The sequence below is a fragment of the Simochromis diagramma genome, unplaced genomic scaffold, assembly GCF_900408965.1.
Source record: "Simochromis diagramma unplaced genomic scaffold, fSimDia1.1 OVJJ01000343.1, whole genome shotgun sequence".
In the NCBI taxonomy this organism is placed as follows: Eukaryota; Metazoa; Chordata; class Actinopteri; order Cichliformes; family Cichlidae; genus Simochromis; species Simochromis diagramma.
Genome location: NW_024386831.1, coordinates 2,152,049 through 2,174,961, shown reverse-complemented (window position 1 = coordinate 2,174,961; position 22,913 = coordinate 2,152,049). Strand labels below are relative to the sequence as shown.

At 42.1% G+C, this 22,913-nt stretch overlaps 1 protein-coding gene across 2 annotated transcripts; it reads right to left on the bottom strand.

The window, feature by feature from the left end:
- Nucleotides 1–111: 111 nt before the first annotated feature.
- LOC120730875 (glycerol kinase-like) lies at nt 112–21,116 on the bottom strand. 2 transcript variants are annotated; one of them, XM_040027441.1, is made up of 20 exons: nt 20,928–21,116; nt 18,209–18,282; nt 16,178–16,284; nt 16,015–16,092; nt 14,136–14,215; nt 13,828–13,965; nt 13,637–13,746; nt 12,122–12,188; nt 7,532–7,567; nt 6,725–6,792; nt 5,917–5,959; nt 5,740–5,820; nt 5,562–5,640; nt 5,367–5,463; nt 4,552–4,636; nt 4,172–4,292; nt 3,084–3,227; nt 2,289–2,375; nt 2,113–2,187; nt 112–879 (listed from the first exon to the last, which is right to left on the bottom strand). In XM_040027441.1, the coding sequence occupies exons 1-19, from the start codon at nt 20,979–20,981 to the stop codon at nt 2,114–2,116; spliced, it is 1,623 nt and encodes a 540-aa protein (XP_039883375.1). In that variant the 5' UTR covers nt 20,982–21,116; the 3' UTR covers nt 112–879; nt 2,113. The 2 variants fall into 2 exon arrangements, with proteins under 2 accessions (XP_039883375.1, XP_039883376.1); XM_040027442.1 differs by lacking the exon at nt 2,113–2,187 and having other exon boundaries at nt 20,928–21,115.
- Nucleotides 21,117–22,913: the final 1,797 nt, after the last annotated feature.

Here is a 22,913-nt window from a genome sequence, read left to right as displayed (position 1 = left end):
AACTGAAATTTCTGCAGGATAAAAACCTGTCACTCCTGCTGTTCCTAAAGATCTACAAGAGTTTAGTCTTTAAGAGTTCTTCCTGCTGTGTGTTCAGAAAAGACATGAAAAGTACATTTTATTGTGTTTATTCTGACTTGGACAACTTTTTGAGGCATCCTGGTGATTCTGAAGGGTTCAAACAGCAGTAATAAATCAGCAGGATTTAACAGTCGCCACGTTTCCCCCTTTCACAGACAAGCTTAAGTCTCATGGAAAATGATCCTCCAGGTATTTATGGCTCGTGCCACAGTTCAGATCTTCAAAGGTCATCAAGTGTAATAATTATAATTAATTATAAATGAGTCAAAGTCCTGTTTCTTCAAAACATCAAAAAATGATTAAAAAAAATGTTTTCCACAAACAGGATAAATTATAAAGTGCTGTTAAGAATTAGCTGGCTTTCAGATTGTAGTTAATGAAGTGCAGTAAATTACAATGAATTTTCTTTTTTTAAAGGACGGTTTTCTGACTTAAAAGTACTCGTCCCCTCCATGAGTGACTTCTGTTCCGTGTTTGGGGGTTAAACATCAACATCATGTACAGAACACATTCAAAATAAAGTCCAGGGTTCCCTTTGGGTGCAGTGAGGAGTTACAGCAGTCTCTGTGTTGAAGGCATGTTTGTTTTAACTGGACGGTGTAGAAACTGTTCCTGGCTGCATGTGGCGTCGTTCTTCGTGAAAAGCTCGCTGGATGTTCAGAGCATTTGAGAGGCTGCACGTCACTGAAGATGACCGCAGGCTGGATCGAGCAGTCGCCAGTCCCGTCTTCACCGTACTCCACAATCATGTCCCCCCCAAAATGTGGCTCCACACAGTTTAAAGTTACTGCGAGTGACCTGTGAGGTAAACAGAAACGAGTCACAGAGAGCAAACAAACACTGACAGACTTTTGTTTTCTGGAAGCAAAGCAGTTAGTTTAAAGAAAAGGATTAAAACTACACACGTGGACTCAAAGGAGCTCTGTGGGACACTTAGCATCTTAGCTGCAGATTTAGAAGTTAAAGCACAAACCTCTTAGCGATCTGCAATCTCCTGAATTCCACACGTTTTAAAAAGTCATAGAAACAATTGCAGTTTCAGCAGGAAAAACAGAGCATTCTGAGAATGTATACCTCCATCAAGGCTAAAACTGGGACAGGAAGTGAGTTCCTGAATACCACCTGAAAGTATATGTAGATCTATCTGTAAACAAATGAAGCCAGCTTTTTAACTTTGACCTAAAAGACTTCCTTGGTAGAGGCATACAGGAATAACTGCAGTCGCATGCCCACACACAACCAGGCTGGTCTGACTCAGATTTAATTTATCTGAAATGTAGGTTTTGCAAAAAAACAACAACTTTGTCAAAGACTCTAAAACCTTCTAACACAAATAAAAAAAACAACAGAATGTGAAGAATTAACCACTAAGACATTACGTACGAGATGACTGTGGTGTTGTATTGCAAGAATATCAGGTGAAATTGAAATGTACTGTCATGTAATACCACTAAGAACCACAAGGTGGCGCAGTGAGCCAGTATAGCACGTAATTCCTGTTAACGTGACAGAAAAAGATTTATGGAAATTCAGTTGTAGCGTTGTTTTCTCACATTCTGTTTACAACTTTAGGAAGGATTAAAAGTATCATTAATTTGACCTATTTTGCTTCAACTTATTTCATGTTCATGTTTTAAACAGTCTGTTTTAAACAGTTTTTTCTATTCTTTGATCTCTGTGATGTCAGAGAGATGGAAAATCAGAAGCTCTGCTCACTTGTTGTTCAAGCATTCTGCTTATAAGGACAGCCAGTAGGAAGGCAGTTGGCTTAAAGGGGGAGGGGCTAAAACAGCTTGTTGTCCAAGCATGAGCTAGAGAAGGATTACTTTGAACCAAGAATCATGCAAAGCTGCTCTAGCAGAATAAATATGAACAGAACAGTTCCGCTTTAAATTAGTTTCTAACGAGTGAGGACATCTGCGTCGGTTAAAGCCGTGAACACACCGTGTTAGTAAAGCCTTTAATATGTAAACATGCCCCAAGTCGAAACTCAAGTGTCTCACACACGGCATGCAGCGGCAAATGTCGGACCTTAGTGGTCCACTCTGCTGGGGGGAGGGCTGGGATGGACCCCCCAGGGTGCGCCGTTCATATTCTTTCCTAAACCTGTTGTCAGTAAGTGAGGAGATTGTGAGTGAGTGAGGGGGAAATTCTCCAACAATGAAACAGTTAACAGGTGAAGTCACTTCCTGCATGCAGTGGCTTACCGCTGCCGTTGTAGCAGGGCTCTGTGGTCTCCCAGTTCATGGCTTTCTGGACGGCCTTCTTCCAGCGAGCGAAGCGGTACTCGCTCTCTGTTTGTGACGAGGAAACAAGTGTAAGTCATGCCGTCATAGTAACATCCACCAAATGCAGCAAATTACACCTAAAAGTCACTGAGTGGAAAACACTGAGATTACAGATTCAGTCAAAACTGATTTAAAGCTGAAGCTGTGTAAAAATAATAAGCTACACAAATATTTCTAAGATATTCACATTTGATGCCATTGCAAAGCAAAGACCACAAAACAGCACAGAGTGACACTGTTTTGAATTTTACTGCCCAGCAAATAACAAAAGAACATTTACATTACTTGAAAAATAAACACATCTGAATATATCTGCTCATTTTAAAGCTGATGGTAAAATAAGGAACATTTTCTCTGCACAAAGAAAAACACCATCATGCGCCTGAAGGGGGGAGGAGCCAGCCAATCAACCATCAGTTATGTTGACTCTTGCAGCATGTTGCTGTCACGGGATAAAAAACAACTTTAAGTTCACTTTAATCTATTAAATGGAAAATTAATGTTTTACACAGTGTTTTATTTCACTGTAAATGTTTAACAGCATCTGGACAAACAGAAACAACGGCTGACACTGTAAATTCTAAATTACATCGTGCTGCATAACATTAACCAATACTCGAGGCCATCCTGCTCTGTGTTCTATTATCTGCTGTATGTCCTGTGTCATGTATGTCATATGATCCCATTACAAGCTTTTCACTCTCGCAGTCTTACCTTCAGGGTTTATCTGAGGCTCGTATCTCTCAGACGTGACATGTGGGAGCTGACCGGGACTCAGGCTCCATACGCCTACGCCCTCTGCTGCCCCCGCCGCCATGGCTACACCCAGAGCCGTGGTCTCGGACATGGTGGGTCGAACTGGAGCAACATAAGACGGACGGTTAGAGAGTGACAGAGAGACATGTTCCCCCTGAGAGCGATCAGGCTCATCACTTCCTGTATTCTGGTTGCTATTTAAATGCAAGAATTCTTCATTTTCATAATATTTTTGGTGAAATCTTCAAGTCAGTGATTTGTTTTTTAAATTTCTTTAAAAGTTAGTTGCAGGAAGTCGTCAGGTTGACATCAGCCATGTTGTATTTTCAAAATAAAAGCTTCCATGTAGTTTGAGGACTTCAGCCAGACTTTTTAAAGAGTCATTTTCTTTAAAATAAAATCTTCTAGTCAGCTATTGGAAATTAACTAGGTACTTTGACACCTAAGTTACAGAAATTAAAGCAGAACATAGGCAAATGTTCAAACAAAACCAAAAAACCTTTAGTGCTACACTGGTTTTTAATATATCTTCAGTTCATGAGGTCATGTTGTGGTTTTGTAAAATGTCCAAACTACTCAGGGGAGTAGTGCTGCTGTTTTTGTTTTCAAAAGTGCAGACTGTGAGTAAAGAATAATCTTTACCATCAGACAGTGAGGACATTTTGTCATTTCTACATGTGACTAAACTTGTCACAGTGAACCAGGCGGTCATTAGAGTCTCTAGTAAAGTCTCTAACAATCAAAAGGAGCAGCTGTTCAGCTTTGATGGGAAACATCTTACAGGTGATAAAATCATCCACTTACACAATGCTGGCAAAGTATTCTAATGAACAGGAAGATATGTGCGTGTAAAGTCAATTCACGTTTAACTGGTTAGCACAGGTACATTTCTGCCTTTACCTTCGACCTGTATATCAAAGTGTTTGTTTTAAATGGGTCAAATATCAGAATGGACAGTTTAAGGTTAAGGTTCAGCCTCGTGTCACCAGTTCCTCGATTTTAAAACACAGAGTTACTCTGAGTGTGTGTGCGTTTAGTAGTCGTACCTACAGGGATGCAGAGGATGTCGGCCTGCAGCTGCATCAGTAATCTGTTTGACGTCATCCCTCCGTCCACCTTAAGCTGCGTCAGAGGGACCCCGCTGTCCTGATTCATTGCATCAAGAATCTAACACACACACACACACGCACACACACACTTCAATTCAACTACTGCTTTTAAACCCGTCTCTAACCCCTCTTTATTAACTCTTGTTGCATCTGAAATTCAGCCTAGGTGAAATACTACCATGCTCTGATATAGTGTTCAGTAAGCAAACCTGTATGTATCATAAACTCACGTTACACCTATGTGATCAATGCTTAGTGATAGCCCGGTTACACTCTTGTGTATCTTCTCGTTCTAGGGATGAGAAGAGGAGGCTCACCTCTCTGGTCTGGAAGCAGACGGCCTCCAGAGCAGCGAATGCCAAGTGGTTCCTGTTGGTGAACTGTGTGAGCCCACAGATGATGCTGCAAAACAGAGAAAGCAAAACTTTAATACTTTAATACAGAGACCAAACATTAAACTGTTCCACATTTACTACTGTGTTATTGGGCAGCACAGCAGAGCTCTGTCATGTTTTGGTGGCCTTGTTTTTGTGGCCTTGTGTTTTGTGTTTTTTTGTCATTGAATAGATATAGAATCACATGATCTTAAAACAACCTCTCCCCACATGTTCATACTTTGACACAGATAAAAAAAAGTAAGAAGCAGACTGCTAATCTGATTGCTAAACACCGGATTTACATCAGAAGGAGCAAAAGCTTCATTTAATGTTTTAAAAAGAGTCCAAATGTGCATCCTCCAAACTCTGTTAATGTGTCTTTTGAGGGACTGAAATTGAATGTGAATATACTAAATGTCTTTAAATATCGAGCAGCTGAGATGTTTTGTAGAAGCTCATCTGCATAAGTCACTTAACAGATCCTGACAAAAAAGCCCACCTGTTCGATTACCAGTGAGGGTGTCATCTCAGAGTTTATAATCAGCTTCCATCCTGTTTATTATTAATGCCGAGTGCACAAAATGTGGGTGTGGATTTTCCTACATTAGCTTTGGGGTTCCTCAGGGCTCAGCACCAGGCTCATAGCTGATCTTTTAACACATGCACTGTTATACATAGAAATATAGCCATTTCAACAAGAGTTCAAGCATAAAGGATTTCCTCAGTTTAGAATGAGCCTGGGCCGACTCGCTCACCCTCTTGCGCTGGGCTCCCAGTAGGGGGCGTAGAGCCCCGAAAAAGCTGGCACGAAGTAACAGCCGTACGACGTTCCTGCTGCCGCTGCCAGTTTCTCTGAAAGAGAGGACAACAGGAGACAGAAGCAGACGTGATATTCAAGCACAAACCCCAGCGCCGAGTCCTGAATGTAATCAATGGTGAAGTGCACGTACCGATCTCTGAGGACGACTGCACCATCCCCATGTTGTCCTTCAACCACCGTACCACTGCTCCTGCTATGGCCACCGACCCCTGCAGGAAACAAGAAAAAAATAAGCAGATCCCAAAAATCAGACCAGAGCACAGACAGCCGTCACCGATCATAGTTATTTAATAGAGGCAACCACACACCTCGAGGGCATAGCAGGCCGGCTCGTCTTTTCCCAGTTTGTAGGCAACTGTGGTGAGCAGGCCGTGGTCTGAGATCACAGGCTGACAGATCACATGAAAATTATTACTGAGAGGGTGAAATATTTCTCACTAAAATTGTTATAGCAATAACTATATATTTTAAAAACAACATCTTACCTTGGTGCCTGTGTTTCTGAGCAGGAAGCAGCCAGTCCCATACCTTTACATGAGAATAAAACAGAAGCGTTAGACACGCGATTGGTTTATTGGTGACATTAACTCATCTACAGTGTGGGTGCGCTGGTGTTTTGATTTTTGATATTCGCCACACTTAACAGATTTGCATAGTCCTCATGAGGAGGACAGAGAGGCTGTAGTGTCACATTTTAGCAGGTTTACAGCCAACCTGGGTATATTTGTTTTACGTTTCATGTCCACTTCCACTCGCTGGTTAGATTTAGAGAAAGCAGGTGGTTTGGGTTAAAAACACACCTTAGCAACAGGAACAGAAATCGGGGGACAAAAATAAAGAAATGAGTACTCTTTCTGACTCCAATCAAGCACCTTTCTTGGGTTAGTTACGCGACTTCTATCTCACAGAGTTGGTGAATCAGGAGGTGGGGAGATTACTCAGTTGATTGAGCAGGCACTGAGCGATGATTAAATCCACTGACTTAGCGTTTTGTTATAAACTGATAGATTTGTATGTTAACTGCTACAGTTTACTAAGTACTACCTTTCTTTAGAGTGAAAATAGCGACTTTACAATTTACTGAAACACAGTCGAGACACATTTGAAGAGAACTCAATCGTATCAGTGTAGTGCAATTTAACCCAGTCCACATATCCCTATGATGATATTTATTAACAGCCTCAAATGTCATGTAGTGTATTTTGTCATATTGGAAAAACACAATCTCTTTATTGAACATAGAAAAACAACGAATTGACGTCACCGTGATAAAGAAGGGAGCAGAGTGCTTACGTGTTTTTGGCCTGGCCTTCGTTGAAGCACATCTGACCAACCAGAGCAGCCGACTGGTCACCGAGACACTGACAGATCAAGTAGGACGTGTAAACAGTCAGAGATGAGTGGATACAACCGCAAACATATCTGCTTCATCCTGGAAGCTCCAACCCAGCAGTTAACATAATTTTAAACCCACAGCCAGAAAATGACCTTTTGAAAAGGAGACCTTCCATATGCTACAGTGTGTTTCTGATCTACCCCACTAAACTAAATAGTGATATGACCATTAAAATGTACCCAGAATGCACTTTTTAAGTTTCATGGGAATTATGAGAAAACAGATCAAACAACCAGGATACCAATGCTTGTTTCTGTTCCTCTACTCTACAGAGATGAAACTGCTGCAGCTCATTCAAACTACGACAGACCTCAGATGATGCTGATGCTCAGAGACGGTTATTTTCCTTTTAAATTGATTCGGTTGCAGCTTAAATGTGTTTTGCAGCCCTGAACTGGTCTTGCTGACGTCTCCTGTACTTATGCAGCTAGTTCAGACCCGCCCACGTGTACTTGGCGGGCCTGAACTGTGAAAGAGAGTGTGAAGATACCGCTTTTGCTTGGCTTCATTACATACAAAACAAATCAGCTGATTCTGAGGTGTCACAGGGCAGATTTTTCATTGGTCGAGCGAAATGGTCTCTACTCGGAAAAAAAAAAGTGGGAGGGAGCCATGCGTTGCTCCAGCACAGCGACAGCCTCGCAGCTGAACACAGACAGATGTGACTCATTAAACAAAGTTGCATAAGAGGGAAAAGCTCTTACCCCTGAAATTGGAACTCCTGCAAGTGAGCCGGATTTCTGGTTAGGAGACAGAAATGTGGACATGTTTAGATTCTGGATAAATGACCGCTGAGCTCAGTGCGACACAAAGAATGATATGAAAACCTTTAGGATGAAGCAGGAGGCCGTTTGCTGTGCAGGGAATCAGACTCGTGGCCCTGTAGCCAAGTATGCATCACACTGAGTTATCAGTGGTAATTACAGTTTAATAAACCTCCACAAGCGTCAAAGTGAGCATAGGATACTTTTATTATTTTAACCTAACTGAACCCTTTCTAGTTTTATCAGAACTGATTATTTATTCATTAATTCCATTCATTAAAGAGGTCGGTCCTGCATGGAAAGATACATGTAGAGGCAAAAAAAGAAAAAGAAAAATGATCCGATCAATGAGGCAGAGAGAGAAACAAACAGCTGCTTCAGCTGATCTCTGGACCTCAGTCCATAGAGCACGTTGCATAAAAAAGCTTTGACATTAAAGGACAATGATGTTGTCGGGAGATGAGATAAGAGCCGCACGGCTTCTTATCAGGATGTTTATCAGGGAGAGGCCACAGAATGGGATTTTAAACAACTCAATGAACTCTTACCTACACTCCACAAATATACTATACACACACACATGCAGAAAATATTTCTGTGTTGTGATTCACAACACACATGTAACACGTGCATTTGCACAGAAAAAAAAACTATTACTGATGAGGAGTCCATGGGCCATGGACGAGGTGCCTGCACCCCTGAAGGGCCATGGACAGGGTTTAAAATGGACCTCTGCAAGTGTGTAATTACACAAGCGGTCCAAATATATGGAAAAAATACTGCGTTACCTTATCTAAACAGTTTGTGCTCTGGGAGCTTTTTGGAGTATTTTATTCCAACTTTGTTTTATTGATTTCGACAATGACATACAAAGTTAGCAACAGCAAAGTCAATCTTGATTTCAGAACAGTGGTATGTCCATTATACCCTCCAACCCCCCAACCCGAATTCTCCCCCTACCAGGTCCACACTAGACAAGACACCGCAGAGAACCAGTCTCTGCCCACACACACAAAAAAAACAACAACAAAACAAACAAAACAACAACATCTCAGGACCCATACACATAACACGCATAACCCCCAAAAAACAACAACAACCACAACCCCCCCGCCCCGCAACCAAACAAACAAACAAAAACAAACAAAGCAAAAACAGAGAAAACAAAAGCAGAGAAAGGACCAAACAAAAGGAAAAACAAATAGATAAGGTATAAATAAGATTTAAAAAAAAAAAAAAAAAACACATTATAATGTAGCTTCGCTCAGTTCACTTCAGACTCAGGAAGTAAAGTAATGGTGTCCACCAGCAAGAGAAATGATTTCCAGATTTTGTTAAATTCCCTAATAGAACCTTTTAGAGAGAATCTAAGTTTTTCCAGCTTTAAGTTAAAGAGTACATCTCTCACCCAATGATCATGAGTTGGGGGGTGGGGAAGCTTCCACTTCAACAGAATAAGCCTCCGAGCCAGTAAAGCGGTAAAGGCTAGGGCCTGTTTGAGGGGACCAGATAAGTTCAAGTCGGGAGGAATGCCAAAAATTGCAGAGAGTGGCTTAGGAGGGACAGTCTGGCCGTATGCTTGGCTAAGTGTGTCGAATATATTCCTCCAAAATGCACTCAGTTTCGAACAAGACCAAAACATGTGGACATGGTTGGCAGGTGATAGTCCGCATCTGCTACAGGCATCACTAATGGTTGGATAGATTTTAGATAATTTTGCGTTTGTATAGTGTACTTTATAGACCACCTTGCACTGAATCAAAGCATGATGAGCACAAATTGAGGACGAGTGAATCAATTTCAAAGCAGAATCCCACTGCTGTTCTGGCAGGGTTGTCTGTAGCTCTTCCTCCCATCTCAGCTTAATATGAGAAATGGATTTGGGGACCAAAGCATCTAGTATTTTATACAAGGCTGATATCAGTCTGTTTTGATGAGGGTTCGTCTGCAGGATGATATCCAGATTTGTTTCTGGAGGCCTATTGGGAAAGTGAGGGAACTGCGTTTTTACAAAACTTCTAGCCTGAAGATAACGAAAAAACTTGGAATTAGGCAGGTTGTATTTGGACGATAGGTCAGCAAAAGATAGAAAGGTGTCCTGACTGTACAAGTCCTTAACAGTCCTAAGTCCGTTATCTTTCCAACTGCTAAAGGCCGCATCAGTGTTTGAAGGTGCAAAATTACAATTTTTTGATAAAGGTGTTAGCAAAGACGGTCCAAGTAGCCCGAAGTATTTTCTGAACTGTCGCCAAATAGTTACAGTTTCCTTAGCTACTGGATTATCCCCAACAAGGGTTGGAGAAAAAGGGAGTGGTGAGCTGAGTAGTGATGATAATGACTAACAGCTAGATGCAGTTTCCACTTGTACCCAGGCTGGTGCAGGGGGGTCGTTATGAACCCAATGTAAAAGTTTTTGTATGTTAGCTGCCCAATAGTAGTGTCTAAAATTGGGCAGACCAAGACCACCGTCAGTTTTAGAGGATTGAAGAATAGACTTGCGAATTCTAGCTTGTTTCCCTCCCCATATGAAATGTGACAGAATCTTTTCTAACTTGTCAAAAAATGCCTTGGTAAGAAGAATCGGGACATGTTGAAAAAGATACAAGAATTTTGGGAGGACACTCATCTTTATCAGGTTAACTCTCCCTGCCACTGACAATGGTAGAGAAGTCCAACGGTCACAATCTTTCCCAACATTTTCTAGTAGGGATAGAAAATTCTCCCTCATCATTTTACATATAGAAGAGGAAATAAAAACCCCCAAACATCTAAATCCGGTTTCTGTCCACTTAAAAGGTACTATTGAGTGGGGAAGAGCTCTGGCCAGGGAATTGAGGGGTTGCAACTCGCTTTTTTGATAACTGAGCTTATATCCTGACAGTGTACCATATTGGTCCAGTATGTCAAAAAGCACCGGGAATGAGTTTAGAGGGTCAGAAATGTACAGGAGCAAATCATCTGCATAAAGGGAGAGTTTGTGGGTCACACCGAACCTTGTAATGCCTTTAAATCTATCCTCTGAACGCAGCCATATTGCAAGAGGCTCGATAGCAATGGCGAATAGGAGGGGTGAGAGAAGGCACCCTTGCCTAGTGCCCCTCTCAAGTGGAAAAGGCAAAGACAAGTTATTGTTAGTACGAATGCAGGTGGATGGCGAGGAATATAGTAGCTTAACCCAGAGAATAAAGTCAGCCCCTAAGCCAAACCTATCCATCACCTCATAGAGGAAGCTCCACTCGACGCGGTCGAAAGCTTTCTCCGCGTCAAGAGATACCACAACCTCTGGAATTGAGTTGCACGATGTATGGATAATATTCAAGAGGCGTCTTGAATTGTCATACGAGTGCCTGCCGGCCATAAATCCCGTCTGGTCAGAGGCGATAATTTGTGGCAGAACACGTTGTAGCCTAAGTGCGAGGATTTTAGATAGTATTTTAAAATCAATATTTAAAAGAGAAATTGGTCTGTAACTGCTGCACAACAGAGGATCCTTGTCCTTTTTCAAGATTAAACAAATAGTAGCTTCGGACAAAGTCTTGGGTAATTGACATTTTGAAAAGGCTTCATTATACATATCTTTCAACAACAGGTGCCATAAGATCAGAATTGGCTTTATAGTATTCTGCAGAGTAACCGTCAGGGCCCGGCGATTTACCTGTGTTAAAGGATTTAATGGCTTCTTGTACCTCTACTACAGTAATAGGTCCCCCTAATCCCTTCGTCAGATCACTATCTATTCTTGGAAAATGTATATTTTGGAGAGTTTCTTCTGATAGAGGGGGAGAGCTTGAAGTGTACAGATTGGAATAGAAACTTACAAATACTTCATTAATTCCCTCTTTTTTGGAGTATTTTAAATACAATTATCTGAACAACAATAATACGACTGCTGTGCATTGATTTGTACTTCCAGACTGTCCAAGGAGGTTAAGCTCCAGTTTTGGTGAAATTCTAGGCATACACTGTACCCACACAGTTTGTGGCTGTAGGTTGCTAACCAAGCCATATAGGTTTAGTTGGAAATGTAGGAATGCACCTTCAGAAGTCCAGCATGGTGACATTTATCCTTTATATGGAAAGAGGTTAAAAACACTAATTAATATGATTTATGTAGGAAAAATATCTACTGAATTAATTTAAATGTAATTAATTTAAAAAATGTAGGATTGGATGAAGTCATGCATACATCTGGATGTATGGAAAAAACTGTGGAGCATAAATGCATCAGAATAATAAACGTTCAGCTGGAAATCTTCAGCAGACCTTCACTATCTACACTGTCTGTACATTATCACCTCTCCTGATGCTTCTTATCAAGTTTTATAGCCATTACAGTAATACCAACGTTTAACAAGACCATTCACTAGAAATATTTATGGTTCGTGTCGGTATCAGGTTGCACAGATTTCACATATCTCTTCTTTGAGTTGTAGAGGGGAAAAAAAGGTTGTTTCAGGTTTGTGACCTCAAAACACAAATGGTGTCACAGAAACAAACACACAGCGTGCTGTGAGGCGTATCTGAGCTCACCATCCAGCCGTATATCTCAGACGAGCTTCTGACGCTGGGCAGGATTTCCATCGGGATGTCAAAGTACCTGAAAGGAGCATAGCAGGAGTCTGTCATGAGGTTGTAGGTTTATAATAAAAACAAACACAAAGGCACTTATAGTTTTTCTTTTTTTTTGATGAGGTCTTTGTTCTATTTTCTGTCCTGTTGTTCTGTGTTTTAATCCCCAGATTGCTGCAGATGAGGAAGAACAGACAACAAAGGAGAAAGTGGCAACAATGTGACTTTAAAAATGTAGCTTTTCACACGAGGTTTCTTTAAACTTTAAATATAAATCAAATCAATTAAAAACAAGGCAGACATTGATCGGATGCCAAGTTAAGCCCGTCCAGCCCGTCTCCAAGGGCAACCTGCAGCCTCAATGTAGGGGGCAACGAGGATTGGCCTGGGCAAACCACAAGCAATCAAAAGCAAACTACATGAGAGCTCCTCACCAGTACAGGAAGGATGTCCGGTGTAAAATCTTTTACAATCGAATATATGACTCAGATTATTTCGATACTGGGATGGTTAAGTCTGCATGAAGGCACGTGAGCCACTTTAGCAACCTCTAAGCAGAGCAGCAAGATAAAGAAGAAGAAGAAGAAGAAGAATCATGACTGAAATTAAATCTGGAGGAGTTTGACAAAACGGAGCTAAAACAGAGTGTTTGTTTCTCTCTCACTAAAGCTGGGGAGCTGACTCTGAATAATCAGGTGAAGACCAGTCCATTCTTTCTGTGCTTTTATGACTCAAAAGAAATAAAATGTATTGGTGCAGCGTTCTTTCCACTGCTTCAACGCTCAGCCAACTGCATAAAACAAGAGATGGCTCATTAACTCCCTGAATGGGAAGTGAATGAGCTTTTACTGGAGTGTGCAAACAGATACGCAGACGATATCCTTAAATGCTTTATTCTGTGTGTGACAATTAAGCAGCAACCTCCATGGCTAAAACATGAAACCAAAAACTGCAGTTCCTTTAGCCGCCACTTGAGACTGCATTAAAAACTTAGTCCATCCCCAAAACATCCAATTTTACAGCAGAAATAAAGACATAACATATGCATCACTCATCTGTTTAAGTTGCAATAAAGTTTGCATTATTAGGGGTGTGGCGTCTCTGACTGACAGATTTATGGCGACACAGGTAGCTGTAGCTGCTAGCTCTTTGCTAGGCTTCACCCGGCCTGAACTAGACCTCTGTTCTGTGTTTGTGCTGTTGGAGCCTTTTATTACCTAATATTTAATTCAGATGAATTCAGTTGTTATTTAATGTTATTAACACTAATTGGTTGGCTCTCTGATGCTCTTATATAGTTTGTTTGCTAACCTAGCTAGCTAGCATTAGCCAATAACACAGCTTTTCAGGCCCTTCGTGCAAATATGGTCACTCTGGCTCCACAATCCAACATGGCAGTGGCCAAAACATTTGGATAGGCTGTGGCACCCATCCTTTATATACAGTCTATAGTGTGCAGGGTATAGTGTGAATCACCTGCAGAGTTCAGGATCCCAGTCCATGGTGTGAATGTTGAAGAGCATGGTGCGACTGGCGTTTGAAACGTCTGTACAGTGGACCCCGCCGTTCTTTCCCCCTGTTAGACACTGGGGGGTGGAGGGGTGGGGGTGTTAAAAGAACAAATCACACACTCATGACAGAAGTAGAGGTACAGGTTCAGGTCTTACCCAGATGATCCAGGAGTCCACCGTGCCAAACATGGCACGCTGGCTCAGGAAAGCCTCATGCACCTCGTCCACGTTGTCCAGCAGCCATCGCAGCTTCACTGCACTGAAGTAAGTGCTGATGGGAAGGCCTGTTTTATGCTGTGGAGATTAAGACAATAGAAACAGAGATCAGAAAGATATTTCAACAAAGAAAGCAAGAGTCCTGCCTTCTTTCAGATTTCTGATTCAAAGTAGATAACAAACCAATTCTGACCCACACAACTTGCCCTGATTAAGTTGTTACCAATTTCTTATCAATCATCTCTCACCCTGAGGTGGTTCTTGTTTCTTCCCGGAGCTTTGTTAATGAGCCTCTCTACCGTCGACTGAGTACGAAGGTCCAGCCAAACTAAACACAAAGCAGGAGAGGAGAAAGATTCAAACACGGGAACCCAAAACATTGGCATTAGTTTTGTGAGAAAACAGCAACCTCAATATGTAGTTGTAGATCTAAGCTTCATAAAGACTAACTCTTTAATCAGAGGCCAGGCGGTCTCAGCGTAATGAATAAAAACTGAGTAATCAGGAAACATTTTCCTCAGTTTCTAAAGAAATGGCAGGAATGAGGAGGACCAGCTGAAGTTTGAGACAACAAAAGAACTTTGTTTAATTAATCACGCTCCTTACAGCCCTCTGACCTGATCTTCATCTAAATTCTGTGGTTAAACCTCAAAGAGGATCCAAGGCAACAGAGCTCCAGGTCTTTTTCAGGATGGATGAGAAATGAGACTCTCAGCTCAGCGTTCCCAGGGTTTGTTTGAATGGGCATGGGCATAATCCCAACTCTAATTTTAGCTTCTTTATTTTTCATCTTTCTGGAAGAACAAGGCCATCCACAATGTATTAGTGAACAATGTCCTTGCTTTTATTTTGAAAGATTGGTCACTATTAACCAGCTAAACTTGAGTCCTTCCTGTCTAAGGTTTCAATGTGTGATATTTTATTATATATACTTCTACTAGCCAGGCTGCTGGTGCAGCTGTGTGGTCGTTTTCACACATGAACTCTGGAGCACGCTGTAGCTCAACCCCAGTTGAGCTTCATCACACAAAGCACAGCAGGAAAGTAAAATGCCGCTTTGAAAATACAACTTTTGCTAGAGTGAATCCCGCAGGAGGCAAAACAGGAGACCGTGTGGACTTTGTATGAGCAAACCAGCACGTTAAATTCTGTTTAATTTTCAACCTAACTTGGATATGGGAGTTCTGCACCTCTGTCTGATGATGCTGTGGTGCATTTTTTGAAAATGGCTAACATTAATCTGAGAGCCCGACTTAAACTTCAAATTATTGCAAACTGCAAATAGATAGTAAATTATCCCAAACAGAGAATATCAATAAGATAGCTGCTAAAAACAGTTTGAAATCAGGTTATATCATCAGACCCACTAATAATATTTAGATTGAAGAGATTTCTTCCTGTTAAAAGGGAGTTTTCCCTCCCCACTGTTACCATGTGCGTGCTCACAGTGGGTGGTATGATTGTAGGGGGTTTCTCTGTAAGGTCTTTACCTCACAATATAGAGAGATTGAGGCAACTGCTGTGGTGATTTGGTGTTATATGAAGAAAAGTGAACTGAATTTATTTTATATATGACTCCATTGTAAATCCTGTTAACTGCAGGTTATTTTCCAGCATGAACGGGGATATTAGACATAAAAAAGCCACATAAAAACATCTGCGTTCACTTTTTGGCTCAAAACCTGATTAAATAATATGAAGGTGACACACCTTTTGAAGAAAATTGCTTTGAGGTGCCTTTTCTCCTGCTGTGAGAAGTTAAGCACTAACATTTTTGTTAAAAAAAACCAAACTTTGCTAGCTTTTGTTGGCTGTTCATAGCTCAAGCAGTGCTCTGATCAGTGAACAGCTGACACAACACCCCCCAGTCGAATCAGGGGACCGAAGAGCTCGCTGATAAACTGGCTTTTTAAACTGAAAGCCTGTGTGAGTGGGAGTGACTGCTGCTGGATCACAGCTCTGATGGTTTTTGGCGGGGCAGGAACAGACACGACACAGGATGCTTCAACCTGATGTAATCAAGTCATGCCCCGAGTCGTTTCCCACATTACACAATCCACTTTTTTACAGCTCGGTGAGTCTGACACTGATGTAGAAATCCAAAAATACTGATGCTGACGCTCTCACCGATGGCGTTGTAGAGCGGCTCGCCGGTGTCTTTGTCCCAAACCAGGGTCGTCTCTCTCTGATTGGTCACTCCCACCGCTGAAAACAAAAAAAAGGATAAATTTCAATGAATTTGCCCCGATGCCCTCATTTTCTACCCCGTCTTCCACCGTCAGCGTCCTACCTTTGATGTTGGAGACGTCGATGTTGAGCTTGCAGAGCTTCTCACAGGTCCTCTCGATGCACTCGTGAACAGACTGCATGATCTCCCGCGGGTCCTCCTCCACCCATCTGACCAACACGCAAACACACAGAAAACACACGCGTGCATGTTTAAAACCCGTTTGAAATCTGCGACAGATGAAGTTTTGAGACTTTTCAGGATGTGAAAATCCAGAGTGCTTCAAATTTTTATGAAAAACATGATAATCGAGATCAAATTAAAACGTGAACTGCTTCAGTTTGCTATGTTCTAAATCTGGGAAGCCTATTTACTGCTTTTATAGACCAATAGAAGCATTTTAAAAACTATGATCTGGCACACCAGCCAGACCCAAGCCAATGCAGTGATTTAACAAAGGGAGTTATCCACTTCACTCTGGATGAGCTGCAGTTTTCTGATTTTTTACTCAGACCTGTAAAGACATTGTTATAACAGTCTAACCTGTAGACGTGCATGTTAGAACTTCTTCAGACACAAATCCTTAATTTTTTCTACATTTTAAGGTTGTAAAAAGCCGACTTCATTAACAGAGAAAAAGTCTCGCTTGTAGATGTTTCCATGGTTCCACGGCCCGAATGATCACCTGCAGCTTTGTGAGATTTACATTCAGGAAGAAAACACCTTAAGTTTACAGCCTGCTGTAATTTCTGTCTGGGTGTTCTGGATCTGCAGTACAGCCGGTCAGTCTGTCTCTTGTACCGGGTCACACATGCCAGCTTGTTAGGAACAAAAATGAAATAAAACCTGGACCTTAGACTCAGTTTGTTACATATCAAATAAAGTTATGTGATTGAAAGGTGGTTAAACTGTAACTTAGTAGCCTGTTAAAAAGACACCAGAGGAGGGGGGAGGTGCTGCTGTTACAAGCTTTACAGTTCTATCAATACATATCTGTGCAACTGCGAAAGACTCCTATATAAAGCAAGAGTTAAAGTTCAGAAAAAAGAATATTAACAGGTTTGAGCTATTTTCATTGGGTTATATTATATTGGTAAGTGAAAATATGTGAATCAAAGTGATAAACGGTGGCGGTCAGAATGAGATTTTGAAGGATAAGAAACCTGCCGGTCTGCTGACTACAAAGGAAACTCAATGTGACTGCAGGAAGAAGCTTTAGCCTCTATATGGATGAGCAGGTAAACTTAACTGCTATCACATCAAAAAAGTCAGCCAGTGCATTACTGAAAACCAGTATGTGGATGAGACAGAGGTGTTTCAGAGAAGTGGGCAGGAAGTGATGTGGACAGACTTTTTTATTTTTCAACTGTTAGGCATGCAGGTGGAAATATCTGCTGTTAACAAACATGTCCTGCTATCAGACATGCAGGTGAAATAAAATGGACAACAGCTCAAAGGATAATCTGTGAACTACTCCCAGAGAAAGACAAGCTGAAGCTTTTACAGTGGCCCTCGCAGTCCCCTGACCGCAGCGTTGCCAAAAATGAATGGAAGTGTGTTTACTTTGTGCCACGGTGCCTTTCAACAACGGCTTGCAGCTTTCTCAAGAACATTCAAACTGCACATCCCCAAAGAAACCAACATTTAAAAAAATAAAACATAAAAACTAAACTCCTGTATTTCTGCTCTTTATCTTCAGCGTGTGCACACATTTGATTGAAGGCCCAGTGTGATGAATCTCTGTGATTAGTTTCTCTCCTCTGCTCTCTGCTTCACAGCTGAATGAGCAACATTTGATCAAAGGACAGCGTTTTTATCATCAGCTTCCTGATGGCATCGTTTTTTTTTGTTTTACCAGCTTCGGCCTCAGTAGACAACTGAGCCGTCACCTGAAAACTGGACTCCTGTGAGTGCACAAAGACTTGAAGTGCAAAGCATCCTGTTATTCCACCAACTATTCAAGCAACACGGATCTCAGGCTGGGTGTGCAGAGATAATAAATACTGCACATAGGTGTGCAATCTGTTGCACCAGGACAATATGGTGGATACACACAGCGTCTAATTGTGATAATTTGAAGTTCGAGTCACTCACCCCTCTTTGGGGAAACTCTGGTTGATCTCTACTTGGTGGTGACTGATCAGTTCAGCTGTTTTTGCGTTGAACACCTGCAGAGAAACACAGCTCATTAGAAGCAGGAACAGAAATATTAAAAGCTTCATTTAATTAGGGAGCAAATTAAAGCTGCCACAGTTTAATTTTTCCAGTTGTGTTTTTCCTTCCACCCACTGAGGAGTGGAAAGATGATATTGATCACCGGCTCGATCGCCTCTGGGTGCTGCCAGAGTATTGTAGAGAAGAAGGGAATTAACACAAGGCAGGACTTTCCCTGTCACCTGCAGTCAGACAGAAGTCAGCATTTCTTCTGATTAAGTAATAGGATAAAGCTCCGTGCAGCACCACCCTCCTCTCACCGTGCGTTCACTCAGCTACAGGAAATCCTTGTTACGCTTTTAGGACATGTGATCCAAGAGTAGTTTCAACCCTAAAGTCTAAACTTTAGACTTCCTGACTTACTTTACACTGGAAATCTAACAGGAACAAACTCAGCCTGTAAAAAGAGAGAGCATTGATGCAAGGAGGACGTCTGATGTCATCTTAGTTCAGTGTTGCACCATCAGTGTTAAAAGTCTGAATCATCACGCTTACTGAAAACTGATGAGAACTGAACTCAGTCTGAACTTGTTTTTTTTTACCTGCTCCCAAAAAAATGTGACCTCACAAATACTGATCGTTGCAAATTTCAATCAGTGCTGCGGTCCCACAGAGGACGGGGCTACGCTCACTGATTCAAAAACTAATAAGCATATAAAACAACGTCCTCTGCATCCACAGACCCAATCTGTGACAAATACACAAATAAAACAATAAAGCTGCTTCTCTTCTGAGTTCCTCATCTTGATTTCAACTCCACTGTCAGCTGCTGACTCTAGGGCTGATTCTCAATCATCCACCCACAGCTTAGACATGTATTCTGCCCTTCTGACTGTTAATGACACCTCAAAAAAAAGGAAGGGAACGCTGGATCATCAGAGCATAACTCAAAGTCAGGTAAACGTCAGGGATATCAAAGTCTCCAGGTCTTCTTCTTCTCTTTTTGGCTGCGCTCCTCTGGGGTCGCCAAAGCAGATAACCTCCCTCCATCTCACCCTATCCCTCACCCAACCCTCTGCATCTGTGAACCTCCTCTTCCTCCTTTCCCTCTTCCGCACACATCCAAACATCTCAGCCTTCCCTCTCTAATTTTGCCTCCAAATTGCTCACCCTGAGCGCTCCATCTCATGTACTCATTTCTAAACTCGCGTCCAGTTGGGAAGCCGATTGTTTGCCGTGTCTCCAGGCACAGTTTCAGGAGCGTGGAGTAGACCCAGCAGCAGGGACGGTATCTGCTTATTAATGCGAGGCGGATCAGGAGGAGTACTGCCAGAGTCAGAGGCATGTCTCTGATTGAGATATCAGATACTCTGGGAGGGTTGCATGAGGGCATTTTAGTGGGACTTGTGCTCACAGCCTGGCTGGCATTTTCCAGAGAACACCAGAACTGGCAGGTCCACCACTGATGCTCTCTTCTCTTCACAGACGAGAGCAGGTTCACAGAGTCTGGAGACACCGTGGCGAACGTTATGCTGCCTGTAACATCATCCAGCATGACCAGCCTGGCAGTGAGTCAGTGATGGTCTGGGGAGGCGTATCCTTGGAGGGTCACGCAGGCCTCCACGTGCTAGCCAACAGCACCCTGACTTCTGTTACATGCCAGGTTCTCAGACCTCCTGTTTGTGCAGGGAAATCCCCGGCTTCATGTACCCGGAGTGTGCAGGCAGTTCCTGGACGATGAAGGCGCTGATGCCTTTGTCTCACATTCTCCAGACCTGATTCAAACTGAGACCCTCTACGATGTTATGAATCTATGTTCTGGAGTAACACCATGACAGAGGACCACAAAGTAGCACATGCAACACCGTAAAGACGCAGTAAAGTTTGTTTTTATGAGATCATTACACATGTATACACAAACGAAGGCTCTGTGACAAATTTGCAGTCGATCCGCAGCCAAATGATCAAGAGTCAGAATCAGGCGTTAGGTTAAAGTTTTACTGCTGCTCAGAACAACCGTTATGTCAGCTGATGACACAGGAAAGGCCTTTATTTTCAGAGAGTTCAGCACCTGTGGACGTTTAAATCTCAAGCACCGAAAAGAAATTCATTTATGATTCATTTATGAGTAGAAGCTCTTACGTGTCAGAAAAACCCACAAATCTGAATTTCTCTCTGTGCACTCCAACAGCACTTTTACCTCCTCTGAGCCCCTCACTGCTCATGCTCTGTGCCAAAGCTCGATTTTCCAGCTGACCTGGTTGAGGAAGTCCAAATTTGTTCAAAGTGATCATTCAGCTGGACTGATTTTAGCTCTTTTATAAATCCAATCCATTATTATTATTATTATTATTATTTGTAGATGCACCTGAACCCCATCCAAAGCAGGTGGAAGCTACAGGTCAGTGTGCTGCTCCAGTCCACTGGTTGCTTTTTCTATTTAAATCTCTGTTTAAATAGAAACATCATGATGTACAAGCTCGTTTCTGAGCCGAGCACAACACAGACATAAGTCACGTGTTGATTTGCACTTCATCCACGATTACAGCTGTTTGGCCAAAGCCTCTGAGCACAGGACAGAGTCTCCGTAGTCTGCTGTCCCAGCTGCTCCCGGTCCCTGAACACAACATGAAAACAGCGAAACTTCACTAAAACTCACCAGAAACCTCGTGGAGCTCGTGCCCTGATCAATAGCAGCAACCAGCGGGTCCATTTTTATTTTCTTCTTCTTTAAAACGAGTGTTAAACACAGCCGGTGAATCTCCGCTTTAATCTAACACGACTCCTCGGTGAGGTGGAGAAGGACAGACGCCCGGTGCGCACGGTGCACATTGACACACAGACCTCCTCCTCTGCGATCACCGGAACCGGCCCGCAGCGAGCGCAGTCTCCGATTGGCTGCTCGCTCAGAAGGCGTTGGCCACACTCCGACCAATCAGCTGTGAGGGTCAAGTTCACCCAAAACAAACAACAACAAAAACAAAAAAAACGAGGACACATAAAAACAAAAGTAACTAAAAATAATAGATACCGGAATTTTAAAACATCTGGATCTTATTCAAAAATGCAAAAAAACACATTAAAAAAACAAAAATTAATATCAAATATCATTAAAAAAAAAGTTCTACATAACAGAAACATCTTTAAACATCTCCAAAAAATAATAATAAAAACAATAAAGTAAATATTTAAAAAAAAATCATTTGGGGCAGATAACCTTCACAGTTGAACCCTCAGACATGGCCTTCATGTGGGCCATCAGACTCTTTCAGAGCCCGGTCACCTTTAGTTTTTAGGGGATCACCTGGAGGCAGAGGATGGGGTTTGATTTGATGTGTAATCTGCTGTGGAGCATATTCACAGAGACCCTCAAAGACTCTGTAAAAATGACCTCAGCTCGTGCAGCTGGGCTGGAACACTTGTTGTCCTTCCATCAGATCACTTGGAACTCGAGCAGCTGCAGTTTGAAACACCAAAAACATGGAACTGGATGACCCGAGATTATACGGGGAAGTCCATAGAGTCAACGGATAACTGTCTTTATATTTCTGATTAGCATTTATTGCTCATTCATTCTGAGATTGGGTTTCATGAACTTTATAATCACGCAGTCAGGGTCATGTGTATTTGCCACTGTGGGCCCCACTACCTCTGTACAACCCCACAGTGGATTTTAAACCAGACAGTGTGGACTGAAGTGCACACACAAGCGCTAATTCTCAGACGTTTAGAAGTCACTGGATAACTGTCTGAAGTAGCTCCACAGCCATGCTTTGAATCTTTATGCAGATCAAAGATTCAAAGCTGATTCCAAGTTTTTAAAGCGTTAATCTTTCCGGATTTTATTTGTGTGCACAAATACAAGTCGTCTAAATACTAAATATTTGATTTTTTAGGGTTCTTAGGAGTTTTAATCTTATTCAAGTGGGTTTTGTAAATGGATCATCTCTCAATCTGAGTCCTTCGCTGTCAGCAGCTGTTGCAGCAGCTCTGGGTGACGACGTTTGCCTGCCCTTCTCTTCTTTCACTCAGAGTTTTCCTCTGATTATGAGAAGCCTATAAAAAGAACAGATCTGTATTTGGCTCTGAGCTGTGATGGGATTGCTACCAGCAAACTTTAATAGCTGATTCTGTCATTGAAAAAACGATAAAGAGGAACACTATTCTGGGACTTCTTCCCCGCTGCCAAACTTGCTCCGGGTCACATTGCTTGCTGGCGTTTGTAGAAGAATGAATGGTGACCTCCTGCAAGTACAGAGCACATACCAGCGTTCATTCAGGCGAGAGAAGCCAGAGGCCCCACACACCACGGCGTCTTTTGTCTTCCCGAGGGGGAAAGAACAGTCTTAAAGTGATGTCAATACCTTTAAAACAAGTAAACAATCAACATTTTAGAGAAGGTTTATTGTGTAAAGGTAAAAATATATTACACTGCTGGGTAATTCATTCTGAAAGTGCACCAAACTGAATATACATTAAAAGCAGATGAGAAGGAAGCCTCTAACAAAGATACCGGTGGCTAAGAGTTGAACTTCCTGTTGGAGACAAACCTGTGATTCCCTCTGACTGAACTTCTGGTCCCAGCTGATCTTTCTGAGCTCTGCAGTATGGTGCCACCTAGTGTCCAGTAATGCATCCTGCACCT